This window comes from Ambystoma mexicanum, chromosome 5q (assembly GCF_040938575.1).
Source record: "Ambystoma mexicanum isolate Mex_15411 chromosome 5q, UKY_AmexF1_1, whole genome shotgun sequence".
Lineage (NCBI taxonomy): Eukaryota > Metazoa > Chordata > Amphibia > Caudata > Ambystomatidae > Ambystoma > Ambystoma mexicanum.
The window spans coordinates 853,421,146-853,440,719 of record NC_090933.1 but is presented as its reverse complement, the minus strand read 5'-3'; the positions used below and the strand labels follow the sequence as shown (position 1 = coordinate 853,440,719).

The window sequence follows — 19,574 nt, the reverse complement described above, 5'->3', positions numbered from 1 at the left end:
AGATCACTCACAACTCACAAGACCGACACAACCACAATGTCCTAATCGCTGCACCCAGAAGTGGCCTCCGTTTGGTGAGTGGTGCAATACTTACCTAAACAAATACATGAATAACAAAGTTTAGATGACTGGGCAGAGCATCAACCACATTCCCATCTCGACTTCCCACCCTGCCTTAATCACCCATCAACATTGCATCCTTTATCTTTTGGAGATATTCCCGACTTACAAGAGTTTGCATGCAATAAGCGGATAGTGTTAAATGTACTCACGCAATCTGCTTTATCAGTGTTCCAATATTTCTTTAAGTCGCAAAACTGCATGAGCATCCCTTTGAGTGACACCACAACAACGCTGGCTAGAACACACTGAGAGGGAACACAATATACGAGTTACGACATTCAAGCGCATACCTTAAATGATCATTTCATACTGTCACAGTTTGGGGTGACTAGATGTCACCGTACAGAAAGATGGCTTTTTAGCAGACATGAACAATGTTGTGGTTTGCTTAAAGGGTTGTCCACCCATGTGGGAGCGGAACTTGTTGTTGAAAAACAGCACTTTAAAAAATCAGAGAAACCCCACTCCAGTAAATGCGAGTTATCAGGCATGCTTGAGGTAATCAGTGGTGCAGGATAAAAGTCCAGATAACAAAACTTTGTGCACATCTGCTGGACTCAGCTCTGTTTACTGCCACTCTGCCACCTGGGATGCTCTCACATATTGACTTTCAAACTTTTTTGCCAGCATTTTATCAACGTGAATACCACATTAAAGGTCACAACAGGTGCTGGCTAATAGAGTGTTGCATGTAATGAATGATGGATATCAAAGTGTAATCTTTATAGGGGTCTTGGGAATCCAAATCCTGCAATGCTTTGCTTACATACAGCCATATTAAATTGAATGCTGGAGGAATGCAATTAAGTCGTGTGGATGTGAGCTATGCAGTGTATCATATGTGAATGTCCAGGGATACTGCATGAGTGGTTACTTTAACTTAACAAAAATATGCAAAATAATGTACCCTCAAAGGTACATTAAAAGGATATTGTAAGACACTGAGGAGTGATGTGCCATGTCAGTCATGAGAACGCAGGGTGACAGCCACCCAATACAAAAATGATTTGTAAGGTTATTGATGGAGAATTAATTAATCATTTGGTATGATACCAAAATGACAATAGACATTTTTAAATAGCCAGTAGGTGCCTTAAACACTTTAAGAACATTTTGCAGTGTTTAGAAGGACTGTATGCACCAGGATATTTCGTTGGAGTGTAGGATGGTAATGTCCACGGCTGCTGATGAGCTTTGCATTGTCAGTTAGTGTTTACCTGTACTATATATGGCTACTTCTTGTTTTTTTGTTATCAGGGGACCTGTTTCAAGCGGGGAAGATGTACGTCACAAAACACACATGAGGAAACAGGTTACCCCTCCCTTTTACACCGAGAGGATTTCAAAATAAAATACTTTGCCAGCATGGGAAGAATTTAGGTTTTTATTCATTTACCCCTGTATCGTGGATCTGTGCACATCGCGAACGGAGACGCCACGCAGGAGACTTAGCACCTACCGGCAGCATCAGCACTCGTGTTTGTTCAATTTACGTCGAGATGTTAATCAAATTTGTAAATGAATGTTCCATGTATTGTATTGTTATATGAGTGTTATGAAACGAGAATAAGTTCAAATATATTTTTTATACAAATACTGCTCTATTACAAGTGCTGCTGATTTGTGAAAACCTCAGCCTGGCTAAAGTATAACTTGAAATCCTCTCAGTGTGAAAGGGAGGGGTAACCGGTTTCCTCATGTGTATTTAGTTAGTGTTTACCGACATCACCACTACAGAGCTATAATATATTCAGCCAGTTTTGATTTCACACCTATAGCTTCATCAAGTGATCTTACAGTTGTGATGTCACATTGAGAGGAATATAAAGGTGCTTTGCTCTTTTAATTACTGTCTATTCCACAGGCCATGCAGAGGAGGCACCCTCAGTGGGATCACTGTGCCCTTTGGCCATGCCCTAGCCTCTGTTGCTATGCCCTTGGACAGCCACCCCCCAAATTTGCATGAGAGGTTTGTCTGGTGGTTGGTGTGCTCAGCCGGTTTTCTTGCATAAAAGGTGAGGGTCCTGGAGCTGAACGTCAGAGTCGACCACTGGACTGAAGATCCAAAGAGGAATTCAAAGGTGGACGTCCCAGCAACTTCCAAGTTTAGTGACCGCCGTAGACCCGACTCCTAATTCCGAGCAAGAGGGAAGATCTTTCGAAGATGGCTTCCTCCCATGGACTGGTGGGCCTAACCAGTCTGAAGGCCACCTTAATTTTGCACCATCCCACGAAGAACTGTAACCTTCCCAGGCTGCAAACTCCCAATATCCTGAAACCTGAGCCATTTTGCGATGCAACGTAGCGTGAAGCGTGGATCTGGCTGAAACCTCGTGGGCATCCTTCCGGCCAGCAGGCAAACTTCTTCACTCTTTGAAGTCCCCTCAGCTGAGTCGTGGAGTGAGAACCAAAGAAAACTCTCCCAGACAACATCAGTCACCGAACAAAAGCCAGTGAAGGGCTCCAATGGACCAGTGCTGCAAAGATCCACTGCTGGGCATCCCACCGCTCAAGTGTATCCATCTGTTCCTTCCAGAGTTCCTTCTTCAGCCATCCAGACCCAGAAATCTGAACCGGGGACAATTGGCAACTCACCTTGGGGACCACCCTGCTGCATTAAGTTCTTCATTGAAAAGGTGCTATACCGAGCCTAGGTCAATTCCCCCCTGACGGGTCTGGCCCATTCCCTTCATTTGGGAACTCTCTGGGCAGTCTCTGGTTTCTTTGGGAGTTGGAGTGAAGCTTCTCTGCTCCTGCCATGCCAAGTGTTCACATTCTCGCGGCTCTGTAGCTACAGCATCTCTCTCTCGTCTTTGGCTGCCCATGTCTCTGTTCCTGGTCGGTTTTCTCTGCTCTGGCTTCCCACGTCTCTGCTACGGATCAGGTTCGCTTCACTTAGACCCCTCAGGTACTTGTGGCAGTCTGCATCCCGGTCTTCAGTCTCCGGGTTCCTCGGAGACCAGCATCTCCTTCCCTGCTCCTCGAGGGCTTCTTCGACCCTGGAATGATTCCTTATTCCCTTTTTACCATCAGCTTTTTCTTTTGGCAGCTGTACTGCGTGTGTTGGCTCTGCAGTGGACTTTCACCTCCTTGCTTCATCCTCCTCATCACGGTGCTATTTGGTATCAGGTTTGGGAGAGCTTCTCTCTTCCTCCTAGCAGTCCTTTTAAGTGTCTACTCTACTAAACCATAACAAATAGGTGTGTGGGGGGCCAGAGGGACTTCACTGGTGGTTAAGGAAGGTGGGGACACCAAAGGGGAGGATGAATACTGCTTTTTCCCAGGGCCATTGTCACCAATCCCGTGAGGGTTTTCTTCTCCCTCGAGATCCACCCCCTGAGTACCACCTCCAAAGGGGACTATTGGGTAGCAGCCTCAGCTCCCTGGCCTCATGGAAAGGGGCCTCCCACATGAAAGATGTGACAATATCCTGGGATTCGTCACATTACTTACCTTACTTTTACAACCTTAATGTATATAAAAGAAATCACTATTTTTATTTATTTATATATTTCAACTTTTTCTAACGAACCACATTTCCGCAGGTCTCAGGGTGCATATAACTGCTAGTGTGTCAGTGTTTCCTAAAACTAAGTGTATGCTCCAAGTACTGTGTGCCTCTTAGACTAAGCCTGGCTGCTAATCCATTGCAAAATATAGGAATCACAGACTTCCTCCTACTCCCGCATTTTCATGACTCCAGGTAGTCAGGGTCAAGCAAGTGACCAAGAGTTATCAATTATTTTCTCTCTTACAGACCAAGATGCACATTTTTATGATTATTACAGGGAACCATATTTTATTTTTGTGTATCAAGGTTCCTGTGTTTCCAAAATTCATTTCCTTTTTCAGATAAAAAAACATATAACATGATGCAGATGACAAATTCACATTTGACAGAAAATAGTTTTCACACATTTTTTCTGGGCAAGTATATTTTATGACATCAATGATGTGCCATAGAGTTCTAAGTACTCTAATGTCCATAATTCTAGAAGTTCATGTAGTCAAATGGACGTCTTACGCAGAGTAGCATATATGGGGGTTTGAAGAAAAGCAAATAATCAAATACAGAATTGTTTATCAAATCAAAAACCGGCCCAACTTGTTCTTGTACAAACATCTGTATAAACATCCATTACAAACTAAAAACTCAATAGAGGTGACAGGAAGTGAGCACCTCTCAAAGATAAAAGTGTAGTAGGTGAAAAGTTCGTTCTAAAAAAAATGCAATAATATCAGTCTAGATGTTTGTACAAGAACAAGCTAGGCTGGTTTTTGATTTTATAAACAATTCTGTATGTGACTGTTCTCTTTTCTTCAAACTCCCATATATGCTACTCTGCGTAAGAAGTCCAATTAACAACATGAATTTCTAGAAAAATACCTATCTTTTGGATACTATTTCTAGGTGAATAAAATTAATACTACACTTCTGCTTGGATTTAATAAACTAGGATTGACTATGTCCTAATATTTGCTATATTTATCAATATTTTTATAGATGAGGTTTTCTGATGCTTGAACGGTCAATACCCGAAACACGTTGAGCTACACAATTTTGGTTCCAATTGAACGTTGGATTCTCTTTCATTGTGTTTAATACATTGAATTGCTTACTTGATATTGTGGTCTTGTCATACGCATTGTTTTATAATTCTTTTTGGAGCACCTTTAACTACTTGCTCCAAATAATCTCATAATTGTTGACTGTTCTTCAGTAAATTGGTGTGGAGGGGACACAAGTGTTTTAGTAATTTTATCTTTTTACTTCATGATTAAGACAGTACAAGGATGTGACTAAAGGTGCATTCGAATTTGTCCAGTTGTTCAGGATGTCATTCTCAGGGAGTAGAACGACCTTTCCTAGACTCCTGTCTGTTATGAACCCCCCGGCAGTGCCTGGCGGATCTACACTTGTTGGAGGCATACACGTCACATTTCAAGATCATTGCATACGCTATCAGGATCACCTCTGTCTATTCCAACATGTCTCAATGCTTGGTGGTCATAGCAGAGCGGATACAATCCTGTTTACCATTGAGTCTTCTGCATTCCCCTACCTGCGTCTGACTGGTTAGTGCCAAGGGCCCATCTGTGCTTTTCCCCTATCCTCCTTTCCTGCCTCCTTGTGCTTCTTGCTCTTCTCCATGCAGCTCTTTATGGTTCTTCAGCAACAGCTTCCAACTACACCCCAAGTTTCCTAGGAACCAAAGAAATAGCAGCCTTCCGCCATACCATCTGCTCCCGTGGAGATTTTTATAGTTTCTCTGTGTCCCTCCAGTGTTTTGTCCTTCCTGAATTCAGGATATAAGATGTGTTCTATCAACACTCTAGGCAGTCTGGCTTCCAGGAGGGATCGATCATTCCTCAGGCAAACAGAACAGTGACAACAATCCTCAGTAAGACCTGTCACCGACACTCTCTCAGCTTTACTCTCTGGTAGGATCGGAGGGCACATTTTCAGATTCAACCGAATCTGTAACTCTGTTCTTTACAGCCTTCCATGGTGTCAGGGGCAGAGCAGTCAAATATCAAGTTGGCATGAAAGTTGATTTAGCTGTTAAGAGGGGCTTTGGAGAACTACACCAATCTTGGATGGAAACAGACTATGCTGGCTGTGTTTCACAGTCACTCTTTATGAGCATCCAGTCTCCCCATCAGATGTACATATATCAGCTATGCAAAATCAAGCAGTATTTCCATTGGATCTGGCAACCATTGGTGTCAGAGCTTATAACATGGCTGATATTATTTCCAGCTTGGCTAACTATCATCGCCGCATAAGGGACTGATTCACACATTGCAAGCACAAATGCTAAGATCGAGACCAACATTTTCCAGTCATCTGTGAAGAAAATATGGTTTCATTCATCTTCTCAAAAGAGTAATGACAACTATTGGCCAAGCCTGGTGAAGAGGTAAAAAGTTATTCCTTTCAGAAGCTGCAGGGAAACAAATCAAAGTTCTGATTATTGTGCCTTTGGGGCGCTAGATTTTCATATCACCTCCAGTTCAAACACATATGGGAGATTTACATTTCAGATAATAGCCTTTCATCAGGGAAGGTTATCAGCTAGAATCCGCCAACTTCCTTTCTATCAAAGAGTTGACTGTGACAAAATCCAGGATCAGTGAAGAAGCAATGCAACAAAAGATTCAGACTTTCTTAGAAAAACAATGTAATTTCCTAGGTTCCATGTTCCAGGAAAGGAGTAGGAATTTACTCAATTTTCATGAGTCACAAGGCTTCAGGGATATTTGGTTCTGGATCTCAAAGCGTGGCACCACTTCATCTGTTTGACCCCTTCAAATATAGCGACCTTACAAAGAGCTATCCCTTGGATCTGAACAAATGGCAGTTTATTGGCATTCATTTTTGCAGTCCCTTCCTTTACCTCCAGATCATCATCCTTCCCAGAAGATCCTATGATTTGTGATTGGGATTCACCACTAACAGTACATAGCCCCATAGTTTTGCTTCAGATCAGCTTCTTCAACAAGATTTTGGCCACTGAGATTGGTCTTTGAAATTTTAAATTGTTTATATCTGGATGATTGCCTTGTGGTTACTACTTCCCATGCTCAACTAGAGGCAAGCCTGTGAAGTCATGCGCTCACTTATCTGGTCTTCATTGAACATGTTCCTGCACAGTTCTGGCTCAGCTTTCCCTTTCTTCTGGACCCATCTCATCCAGTTAAGGCTATGGCTTGAGATACAGAGGATCATGTTATGCTCAGTTTTTGTTCTCCCCTGCGTCTGGCTTCATCCCCTATTCATTCCAGCAAGGCACCTACAACTTCTCCAACCCAGAGATCAAGGACTTCAATGGTCCAATTCCTGTGATGGAAGGTGTCAAGAAGTGCTTGTACTGGTAGTGAGGTCACATCCACACAACCATAAGAAGATAATACCATACACTTTTGCTCCTCAGAAGATCATTATAACAGATGTCAGTCCACAAAGTGGGGAGCACCACTGGACTCAGGAAAGTCAAATGTTATTGGACACAAGCACTCTTCTTCATTCTTCCAAGTGGATGGAGGTCAGGGCAATTAAGAACACTCCACAGGAATTTGTTCTCATCGTTCAGAAATAAAAGGTTCTTATCTGGACAAACAACATCATCAAGCAAGTGCGATTCCAGACGTTGAGTTTTATGGCAGGGAGGTTCTTTATGCCTCATTTAAAGTAGGTGGACAATGTCAAAGATATCATCCATTAACCCTTTAGGAAATATGACAAATGTTTGACCTTCAGCATCTAGTCCCAATTGTATCCAGGGACAATGCCCTCCTCAGGGATTAATGCTCTCTGCCCTGCAGATGCAATGGTATGGGGCATAGCGACTTTGGAGAGTCCATGGCTAAAATATCCACTCTATGCTGTTCTTCCTTTTGCCCTGATCTCCAAGTTGTTAGCAGGGGCCCATGCAAAGGGTCATTTAATTATACGCGCTGCCCCGGAGGGGGATTCCTCCTCTTCTCAATCTCTCGTTAGCCATTCTTTATAAATGTAAAGGATCCCTTTGTCTGAGTCTTCCTTTGGGAGGAAGGGCTTCTTCCCAATCCTTCCTCCACTAGTGCTCTATAGATTGAACAGAGATGTCTATAAAATCAGTTCCTCTAGATGAAAGGAGCAGTCTCCTTATAGCACTCCCATAGGTTCTTCACAATGTCATCATACTCTACAAACAGGAAATATTTGATCACAACCTTTGCAGTGTTCTGTTCCTAATCTACTGCCGCTCCTACAGGAATATTTTTTTTTTAGATTTGCTAATTTTCCTGATCCACAGCAACTTGGATGCTGTCAAGGCTTTTATGGGAATATGAATGTCTCTTTGTGCCCTCTTCTTTATTTTCAAATTTTTAAAAGAGTTTCTTGCTAGACCTCCTGCTACGGGAATGATTTCTTTCTGGGGTATTACCACTACCTTGAATAATGTGTTTTTGCTTCCCCTTGAGCCTTTTCGATACACCACGCATTAAACATGTGTCATTCAAGATTCTCTTTACGGTAGCTATAAATCAACAAGCATTAGCAAAGCGAACAGTTTGGGCTTTTGTGTAGGCATGGGAAAGGCAATTGCCATGGACTGCCACAGTGGAATTAACGGGCCATTGATGGGCCATTTATGGCAGCAGGTGCAAGCTAGTGTGAGTACCTGTGCCTCTAATAGCAGTGAATGGCAAATGCCTAATATTTATACAGAAGCCTAAACTGTTAACTGTTCTAATGCTTGTCTTTAACAGGACTTCAGTGAAGGATGCCAATAAGGCCTGGAAATCAAGTGGCTGACGGCGGACATGGTTAAGAAATATTTATTACACCAGTAGTGCTTTTACTACTTAAGTAATTAAATCTCAGAATACTGCTTTGAAAAATAAACACTGGTAGGCAGTCCCAGTGAAAGGTTTGATGGTAAGGCTTGAATAAAGTGAGCTCAAAGAGTTCCCATGAGGTGTTTTGGGTAGTGAGACATATGTACAGGGTGGGAAGGGCTGCTTGGCCTTAGGGAGTCAATTGGTGGGCAAATAACCAAATGACACCTACAAGCTTTGTGTCCCTCCTCATATGCCATGCCTCCCTATCTGCACTCTAATGCAATCGTTTTGGATTTGGGTGGCTCTCCCAGAGCCACCCAATAGCCCAAACTAAAAAAGGGTAATAGGTGAACTACGGTGACTCTTGTGCAAAAAAAAGATTTTTTCTAATTTGGAAGATGGAAGTTTTCATCCTCCATCTCAATTTCTCCATTACAGCAGATGGTTTTTGAGATTTTCAGCATTTTGAGCAGGTGATTCTTTTAGCCCTTTGTCCCTCTCCTTCTCAGGGCGAGTCCTACTTGAAAAGGGCTTTTTTTCGCTTTGTAAATCTTAAAGGTTTTTTGTCATCTTTGAGGTCGGATAGTAGACTTAGATTAGAAAGCTTCCCTGCATTACCCTTAGTTGTTTGCTGAGAGTTACTATGAGGCCACCCTATTCCTTAACTCTGCACCCTCCAGATCAATCAGATCAGTGGATCCAGGGCAAGTCTACCCTTGGTATCTGTAAGCAAATGAACTACTGATTTGATATGTTCTGAATAAATTCCACATATGTTACAGTCTGTGTTTTCTTCTGTTTTCAATGTCCCTCATTTTTTATATCCCTCTAAGAATGAGGACTGGATAAGGTGAAGGCACATAGGGTAATGCCTAAATTACTTCCAGATCATCAAGATTACTCCTAATTCTTCTGCCCCTAATCTCTGTTTTACCCCTAGTTCTTCTCCCCTTGATTCCTTTCTTTACATCCCACCTGCCCTCGCTGAAAATTCAGGGATTTAGGAGGGTGAATGAATCTTGCAAAAACAAGAAGTGAGAAGGGAGTGGGCCTTCTTTATCTTGTAGGACGATGGTGGGGAAAGAGTATTCTCCCATCGGAGTTCTGAGATTTAAAAAAAAAGAATTGGTCATTGTGACATTCTGTCATTTGAGGTGAGATTGGGGTTACAGTGATTACCAGTAAGTAACTTAGCTATCTATGGACATAGGTGGAAACATGTGAGGTGTTGCCTGTACATGTTATGAATAAGTGAGCATCTCACACACCAACCTTCTCAACCCTTTCTAAGGGTAACGCAAAGCAGAGCCATTACTGGGCCTTCTCTGCATTGCAGTATATGGCACACTACTGTAGCTAATCTATTTCTAGCCCTCAAACACTGATGACAATTGTTGTTTTTTGTGTTCCTCGGGTGATAATGCATATTTTCAGAAATAATTCATGCAAGCAAGCAGACATGCAAAGGAGTCCCTCATTTCAATGGTGAAATATATGCAAATCAACTCACCTTGCCAAAGCATTAGTGTAAGCCCCAAGTACTGCATGTTACAAAAATAATTTGGCAAATAGCTGCATCCCTTTTGTAAATAGGAAGAAGTGTGAAAACATTTGTAAACTCCCTGTATGCTACCAATGCATTTTGCATAATGTGGACCAAACTGTTAAAATTTCTCTATTTTGAAGAGAAATATTTTCATATATTTTCATTTTATTAAAGGTAGATTTTAACTGCGCTGTAATAGTCCCTGGTCTTGTTTATTATTTCTTTTTGATCATTTCTGAAGTTGCACGTTGTGCAGGTCAAAAGTAATCATAATTTGGTGATTAACATAGCGCTTCATGACAGATTCCTGCCACTGTCATATTCAGTGTCTCTATTATTAGCCACACGTGGCACTCAATTAATGGACTTGTGGGAGAGGGGGTCCACACAGCACAGTCGTGTTGCTAACGTGAGCACATTTCGCTATCTGCAGTAGTTTGCAGAGCAAGAAAACCCAGCTCCCAACTTATTGACTAGCACAAAGATTATGTTCACAAAATGTTGCATGTTTTTAACTAGACATGGAATCCTGTACTAGCCTTCCTTTATTCACTTCAGAATACTGTAGCAACATCAGCTAGTAAATGCATCACCATTGGCAGCCAGTAGAGCAAGGGCGCGACCACGTAGATCACAAGCAGCATCACAGCACAGGATATGAGGCAGGCCATCTGAAAAAGAAGACAATGCCTAAATTACCAAGTGATAAATAACCCAAGGGTAACAAAAAGTGTACTGTGTAGACACCTACTTAACAGTTTAGTTGAAATTGTGTCCTTAACACCTACTCCCACACTCGCTCCACTCCTCACTTACCTGAGAATGGGCTACCTGCGCCCCCGTTTCCTCGCTGGGTTGTTTGTAAATCATTTGTTGTATTGGATGCGGCCATTCATCTAGTAAACTGCGCAGACGCATAGAATGTTTTTCATTTATTTTTTCCCTCCAATACTGTTGCACATTTAAGGGCAGTTAACCTACTTATTGGTTGCAGCAGATAATATTGCTAGTTTGGTTGACTATTTTTCATTTAGCTGTATATTTTTTCCTCCGACCCTACTGCACATGACTTAATACAGGTAGTGTGACTAAATGACGTCTGCCCCACACGAGTACAAGGATGAGTAGTAGCTAAACGGCCTACTCAGCCCTCAAACTTTTTCCAATACAAGAGTGATCCCAATCAAAGGTAAAACAGTCACAGCTAACCGCCTTCACCTTTTGGGGGTAACATGGTCCGAGGGAAGGCTATACGCTCAGAAGGGGTGTGATTGTGATCCAGTAGCAACCCAAACAGAAAAGTACAACATTCTAAAATAAAACAATGTTTAATCAAGTTTATATATTGCCACCCTATAGTTAAGGTGAGTCGGGCTCCCATAGGAAACATGAAAAAATGAATTGCCAGTAACTTTTCACTCGTGCAACTATTTGGTCGCAATTGTGAAGAGAAGTAGGTATGCCCAGGTCCCTCCAGACTGCAAATTGTGTGAATGATTTGTTTGTGTGAATGATTTGTTATAAAATTTTTAAAAAGTTATTAAGAAATCAAAATAAAAACCAAAGTTGCAGCCTCGTCCCCATTCATTTTCACATTGACAGAAAATGTCCATTTTTGCCAGACTGCACAGCCCAAACCGCTGGACGGATTTGGACCAATTGTGAAACATCCTGGGCACGAAGCATTTACTCATGGCCCTTTTGGGGTTTGGGATTATTCCGTCCAGTAGTTTTCATAATATTTGATGGGAAATTGGGTGCCCCCTTCTCCAAATAGATAGCTATATCTAGGGTAAATTGGCAAGAAACCGGGTGTTTATAAATGACACAGTCGGCATCTTTTAATTTCCTTGAGAGACAGCAGCGGCTATGCATGTGAATACCTGAAAATGCAAAAGTAGAAGAATGGCTTTTGGAGGTAAAAAACAGGGAAATGCGTGCCGGGTAGAGAGGTGGGGGGAGGTAAAGGACACATTTGAAATGTGGGAATTGGTGTGGGGCTAGGGACCGTGTTTGCAACACAAAGCTTCTCTGTAACCTCGGCTATCGCGAATAGCCGACATTTCAGAGCAAACTATCACAGAAAGAGCAAATGCTGTCGAGGGAAATGGCGAGGGCAGGGGAGATGAGGAGGCTATCAGGGGAGTGAGGGCAGCAAGCACACATGAGAGGGGCACTTCGGTAGGGCTCTGGCGGGCAAAGGAACATTTTATTTAATCATTTTTTCTGATATCCGCTTCTATAATGACTACAAATAACCAAGGGTATCGGTAGTTCATTAAAATGGTACCTGCGGCAATAGAAAACATTTTTATAGCTACAGTGACATCGGGAGTGGAAATCAGCCAAGGCCAGTGGCCGGTATTGTATTAAAGTGACAAGGCAGTGATTTAAAAAATACAGTGGGAATGGCCAGAGGCCATGGCAACTGAACAGTGAGTGATTTAAAAAATAAAGTGGGCACAGCAGGAGGCCGTGCCCCCTGCCCATGTCCAAAGGCCAGGGCTAGTAGTCTGGTAGTGTTGCAAAATAAGCAGTGGACACGGTCGAAGGCCATGACCAGGAGTGCGGGAAAAATCTATTGAATAACAAAACCCTTGAATTTCCAAGAAAAAACTTTAGTTAATGATCAGTTAATGTAAGAAATGTATCGCAACAAAACACCTGAAATTCAATGCATTGGGGAACTCGGGACCGGCTTAACGCATTATCGTTGCAAAGCCCAAGAGGGCATCCTTGTTAGAAGAGACGGGATACACAATGCCATATACAATAGCATTGTGGGGGATATAGTAATACAGGGGAGATCAAGGGTAACGTGCAAGTGTTTTAAAATATAGAGTGGGTCATGGCTAGTAGTCTGTTAGTGATATAAAAAATACAGTTGGCAAGGCCAAAGGCCGTGACCACTGGCCAGGGCTGAAGGCCATGTTTAGTGGTCTAGTGGCATTCTAAAATTTACAATGGGCCCGGCCAAAGGTCATGGCAAGTGTTCTAAAATGGACAGCGAGCACAGCCATAAAGTGTGAATATCACGGCATCAGCAGAATGTATAGTAACAATGTTGGAAATGATCACCGAAAACTCCTACTTCAAGCATGGAAAGTCATTCTATCAACAAATAAGTAGAACTGTGATGGGGGCAATGATGGCCCCAGCCTATGCAAATGCCTTTATGCTTAAATTTGAGGAGGACCACATCTGCAACCATCCAGTCTGGCATAAGTACATGAAGCACTGGGGAAGATATATCGACGAAATGTTTCTAATTTGGAAGGATACACTAGAAACTTTAAGTTCATTTTTGGCAATTGTATTGACACACAAATACAATTTGCTTCTGAAATTGGGAACCCAGCTTTACATTATCTGGACATGCAAATTAAAACTTAAGCACCACATTTTGAGACCAATGTATATCATAAACCAACAGATCGCACCAACCTTTTGCACCGGATGAGTTTCCACCCACCATCAACCATCAAAAGCTTACCGTACAGCCAACTGTTACGAGTCAAACATATCATCAACACCACGGACAATTGGGAAACTGAATCAGAGGCAATGTTGGATAAATTCAAAAACAGAGGTTATAAGGACACAGAACTGGCTGAAGCGCGATCCAAAGTTAGCATACACTAACACACTTGTTGGTACCTAAAAAGAAGGAGAGCACGTCCGTAACCAAATACAGCATACAAACAACCAGACTTAAAAAAACTATCCTGAAACACTGGCCGATATTGTCATGTGACATTAAATTTAAGAACCAGTATACTAGGCCTCCGATTTTTACATTCAAAAGGAGCCACAACCTCAAAGATTTATTGGTGAAAACAATCTGAAAGCATGAAGAAAAAACCAAGCAAACATCCGGGAACATTTCCCTGTCTTTCATACAACAATTGCAATAATGTTACCAAAGGAAACATCATTACTCATTCCAAGACAGGCGAGAAAATACTTCTGAAAGATCATGCAACATGTGATACCCAAAATTGTATTGATGCCATCAAATGTCCATGCGGACTCACATATGTAGGGCAAACGAGCCACAAAGTTAAACTGAGGTGGAATGAGCACAAATCTAATATCAGAACTAATAATCAGCACTCTCCAGTAGCCAGACATTTTCAAGAACACAAGCATCAAGTATCACAGATCCGTTTTCAGATACTAGACGTCATCAACAGCAAAGATTTGAATAGGAGCATCTCGAAAAAACTCGAACAGAGAGAAACCTTTTGGATTCATTAACTTGAATCTGTATCCCCGTCTGAGTTAAACGAAGAACTAGACTTACACTGTTTTTATAGCATGCTCTAAGTGCAATCTAAGGTGGACATTTATATTTGTGAAAAATGCCAATTATGATGCTGTATACCAGATGCTGTGTTTATGGTGTATACTAGATGTCTGTTCAAGCAATTTAGGAAGTAGTCACTGTTAAGCTGTTTTCTATCCAACACCATTAAGATTGGCTTCTTGAGTAGATATTTGTAGAAAGTACATAGCAAGTGATCTTTTTACTGTTTTTTTCCGAAAAATGCATTTTACATCAAAGGTATTGTTTTATTATTGTTTTGAAGTTGATTGCTCAAACATTGAATGAGAATGAGAGGACTTGTCATCAATCAGCACATGTGAAGTGAAGTACGTGAAGTGCTAGCCAAACAACCGTGATATAATTTGGTGTTTGATTGATTCTTTTATGGGACTGAAGAAGTAATTGCACATAGATTCTATTGGAACAGGTATGCAAGTTGCCCACAAATTGTTGAAATGCAGATGAGTTGGATTTTTTTGGGGATAATGAATGTATACCGGGAGTCACAATAATATTATGTTTGTTGATATATTTTAGAGCATGTCATGAAGATGGATAGAATGTCCGAAATGCATCGGCTTGAGCCTATGCAACAATAAAGAATAAAAGATATTATTTGCACAAAGAACTTTGGACTAACGTTTTTTTTAACCTTTAATGGTTGAATTAAATATAACTTTGAAAAAAGAAAAAACACATTTAATGTAGCAGTAGTATTCACTACACAGATGGCATCTCTGAAGCTCAGTGGGAGTCCCACTGAGCACATTTTGCATAGCCATAAAGTGCGCACAAATATAGGCCATGTGAACAGGCCATGGCCAAAGGCGATGGCTAGTGGTCTCGGAGTGAATGAAAAAATAAAGTGCACAATGGCCATGACCGAAAGCTATGGCTATCTGGCCAATGTTCTAAAATATACAGTGTCCACAGTCATGGCTAATGGTCTGGTAGTGTTCTAAAATATACAGTTAGGCACTTCCGAAGACCATGAGCAGTGGGACAGAAAAAAAGTATCGTATAACAACGCCTTGGAAATTCAAGGAAAACAACTTTAGTTGCAGGGATGTTAAGGTGAGAACTTAACACAAAAAAACATGAAATTCAGCTAAAGCGCAGCCTATGACCACAATGATGACATCACAGATGACATCCCCGATGCCATCACTGGTGACATCAGCTCTCCACTCACCAGTGGAGAGAGTAGAACCCTGCACACAGATACAGATTTCTTCCTTTTTATGGATGGTCCTTCAATCACAGACCCAGACATAGGCTGTCTCTATGATGGATACTATGCTTCTCGCCATGATGCCGCTGTGGCGTGCTTCTGTCCCTACTTTGGGACTCAGTTTGTCCTCTACTGCCATTTAACTCTCCTACTCCCTTTAATCCTACCCTGGTTGGTGCTATACGACTCCTGTAGGCAGTGGGTCTCGTCTAGCTCTCACTCCTTCATACTTATAATTCAGATATTACCTAACTAATAAAAATGAAAGCTTCACAAATAGTAATATAATGTATGTTTAACAGGGGGCACGAATGTAAGGTGGCTTTATCTGAATATCTGTACCTTGAATTTAAAAGGATTTTTTACAATGTGTTGCTCACTTTAAAGTCCCTGCAACTACAGTTTTTTCCTTGAATTTCAAGGGTTTTCTTATTCCATACATAATTGGCATATATATATATATGCACATATGAATTTTTTCCCCACCGGTTTTATAGCCGTGGTTACAAAGGATGTATGCGCGGCTAAATGCAGCAACGACTGAGGTGGTTTTACTTGCGGCTTCCACAGAAGATAACGGCAGCTATAATGAAATACATATGGATATGATGAAATACATAAGGATATGTTTTAACACACACTGTATTGAAAGGATCAAAAGTCATTTGATCCATATATACAGTATGTGTTTTTATTATATATTTTTAAAACTGAAAAGTTTTTCCCTAAACAAGAACCATTTTGGTAGATAAGATAAGGAAAAAAGAGATAGGAACTGGGAAAACACTAGGATTCATACATATTCATACATATAACAAAAGGCATTTATAGTTAGTACAAAGCACAAGACAAAGGACCAAATTATAGGAAAAAAAAGGTTAAAAAGGAATAGATAAATCAAGGTACTACTTTTATAAGTTCCTGAAGGCTTACAAAGAAGTTCACCCACCGAGAGACATTAAGCAATGACAGAAAACAGGAATGAGGTGCTTGGGAGAGGGATATAACCACGGCTATGCAATATAGCAAACCAGAATGGGTTTTCCATACGGGCAGGTACGCCCAACCACAATGACGTATTCTCGCCTAAATTATTGACCAATCGCCAAAATCAACGAGAAGATTCACCTGCATTTAGCCATAGCCACGTCGAGGAAAGGCCCAATCAATTTGAAAGCTGAATTGATGCAGCTACTCGGCTTCGTGCCTGTTTGTAACAGGTAATCAGATCATGTAACAGTTTTGCTTTTCCACTATATCTTGAAGATGTTAATTATTCTAATGTTATCCAAGTAGACAGTTTAAAGTACAATTAGTACCCGACAAGGGATAATCAGATTGTTACAAACAACCTGATTGGCCCTCACCGGGTCCTTAGCATACAGACAAGGCACCGGTCACCACTACGTCCATTGGTGTTCATTCTGTGAGTGGCTTCCACAGAAAGAGAGAAGGGGCTACATATACTCCCTTCTCCCTTTCCAGGGCGGCTAGTTTCTTTGCTTTTTTTCTTCTATCTTTTTAATGGCCGCAGTGGAAAGGGAGAAGAGACTATATGTAGTCCCTTCTCACGTTCCATGGCAGCCATCTTCTTTGTTTAGTTTTTCTTTACTGTTTTAATGGCCGCTATCGAAAGGGTGAATGCACTTCATATCCCATTCCGTGGCACACATCTTCTTTCAGTTGTAAAAATGCTTGAGTCTATTGCAACCGAATAAAGAGACTATTAGTAGCGCGGGATGAAGTGGATGAAGAATTCCGGCAGATGCATTGCATCAGAAAGAAAAGATCCTGGGAAGGCCTCTCACTTACGCGAGTGGTACTGCTGGAGATAGCACATCTGTAGGCACTTCATGAAAAGCCTCCTCTCTGAACCGCTCTAGCTTTTCTGATGACTCTTCAAATGGAGTGCTCCAGTGCTGCAGTTGTTTCGAGACTCTACACCTCATTACGGAGTTGCTGGTAAAACCCACCATTAGGTGGCAAGTTACCAACAACCCAGTAACACCGTTTCCACCGCCTGACTTCCCAGTGCCCCATGGATATTATGAGAGGCAGCAGGAATGGTAAATCCCATTCCCGTGGAGTGCCATAGGACTATACGGAAATGGAGTCAATGAAGCACTGGCAACATTTCTAACGCTGCCGGTGCTTCCGTGAAAACACTGCTAGTAGGGGCCTAAATTCCTGGCAGATCAGGCCGCCCGGAGTTCCCTGCCCCTACCCGCAAACTCTTAGTGAGACCCTCGAGCTGTTGCTGGCAGCACTTTTAATGGGTGGAGGTTGATTCTGCACAATCACTGCTCAGAGCTCTAGTGACTAGGTAAGACCACATATAAGCCAAAAAAGGCTGCAGTCAACTATGAGACAAACCATCCAGAAAGCATAAGTTGCTACTTTGAGACATAGTTCACAGTATCTATCCCTCATGTAGAATACATTAAAGTGCTCCCAAAGCATGGAAATGATCAGAAATACAGGCGAGCATGGAAGAGAAAAAAGGTGAAGAAAGAAAGCGTGAAGGGCAAATAATGGTCAAACACCTCTGAGTACGCCAAAGAAGGAGAAAGGTGGCAAGATAAAAGCCATGAGGTTGAGGATGAAAGAAAGCACATGCCAGAAAATATCCTCACCCAGCTCGGTCAAGGAAAACGACAGCTTGCAGCAGCAGTCCAGTGAAGAGGATGCAAAAACGCTGTTGAATAAAATCAGAAGGAAAATGGAGACAACTTTGACCCAGACACTCTCATTAATCCCTGGTCATCAGAATAGGAGCCACCAATGAAAGAATTAGCGTACCTGTTGAGAAGGTTAAGAACACCACTAGCGAAAAAAGCCAGAAACAAACTACAGAATGAGTGTCCCAGACCACATCTGCCAAAAGGAATTGCAGAAACCCCTGAAATAGACAAAAGAATGCTCAGCTACATGGGCAAGTATACTAAACACATCAAGAAATGGCTTTATGCTGCTTGGAAATCATACCAAGATAAATTACTGGATGTGTTGGGACCAATTACAAATATACTCCATCTGGCTGATAAAGTAAAAGAGAAAAGAGGGAGCATAGACCCTACGCTTGTAATGAAATGGGCCCCAAAAGCAATATACCTACTGCCTATCTATCAGCCACCTGGTCAAAACACACCCCTACTCTCTGAGTGGGCGGACCTCTACCCCTCCCTCCTGGCCTCAACCACTCAACTCCTACTTCTTGGAGAGCTCAACATCCATCTGGATATTCCCTGCTCCTCCTCTTGACTCTTTAGTGACCTCTGCGTTCGTGCTCTCTTTCTATTCTCCCCTCTGGCCCACCTCACTCTGCAGGGCACACGCTTGATGTTTTGTTCTCCTCTGAACTCTCCCTCTAGATACCCCTGACGACTCCTCTGTCCTGGAGTGACCACTCCCTCCCATCTCTCCCTCTCTACCCCTCAGGCCAAGCCAACTCCAATGCTGCCACCTACCTTCTCGGTCATCCAGCCTATGAAGCGTGTGTCAGTTGAGGCTTTCGATACCACTTTCTCTCCCCGACACAGCCCTTTCTATGCTCTACTCTTCTATCTCTGATACACTAATGTTCTTTCCCCTGTCATGAGGATCCGCTTGAATCCCAATGCCATGTGCAACTCCTGGTACGATTCTGACCTAGCAACCCTTAAATGCAAGAATAGGGCTGCTGAGAGGAAATGGCATGCTTCCTGTGCATCCTCTGACAAACTGACCTCCCGCCTGCTCCAAAGGAAATATCGACTCCTCATCCAAACTAAAAAGAGAGCCAACATCCAAGCCTGCATCTCTGAAGCATCTAACAACTCAGCCAAACTTTTTAAAAGCTGCAAGGAGCTGGCCAACCCTGCTGCAGTCATAACCTCTCCTGTCACCTCCCAGGCCCTCTGCAATGCCCTTTCCTCCCACTTCATCTTTAAAACCCAGGACATCCTGTCCACCCTCTCGTCCTCTCCACCTCTTCCCCCTTCTGTCTCTGAAAACTCTGACCCTCCTTCGTCCACCACCCT

The 19,574-nt window shown here is 42.2% G+C and overlaps 1 protein-coding gene across 1 annotated transcript in view; it reads right to left on the bottom strand.

Annotated features, from left to right (window-relative positions):
* The window catches only part of SLC26A7 (solute carrier family 26 member 7), an 888,192-nt gene that overhangs the window by 106,877 nt on the left and 761,741 nt on the right, over window positions 1-19,574 (bottom strand). The window contains exons 9-10 of the mRNA XM_069622129.1: window positions 10,591-10,668; window positions 273-368 (exon numbers count right to left, since the gene is read on the bottom strand). Coding sequence (XP_069478230.1) covers window positions 273-368; window positions 10,591-10,668 — 174 coding nt within the window. The remainder of the gene's footprint in view (window positions 1-272; window positions 369-10,590; window positions 10,669-19,574) is intronic.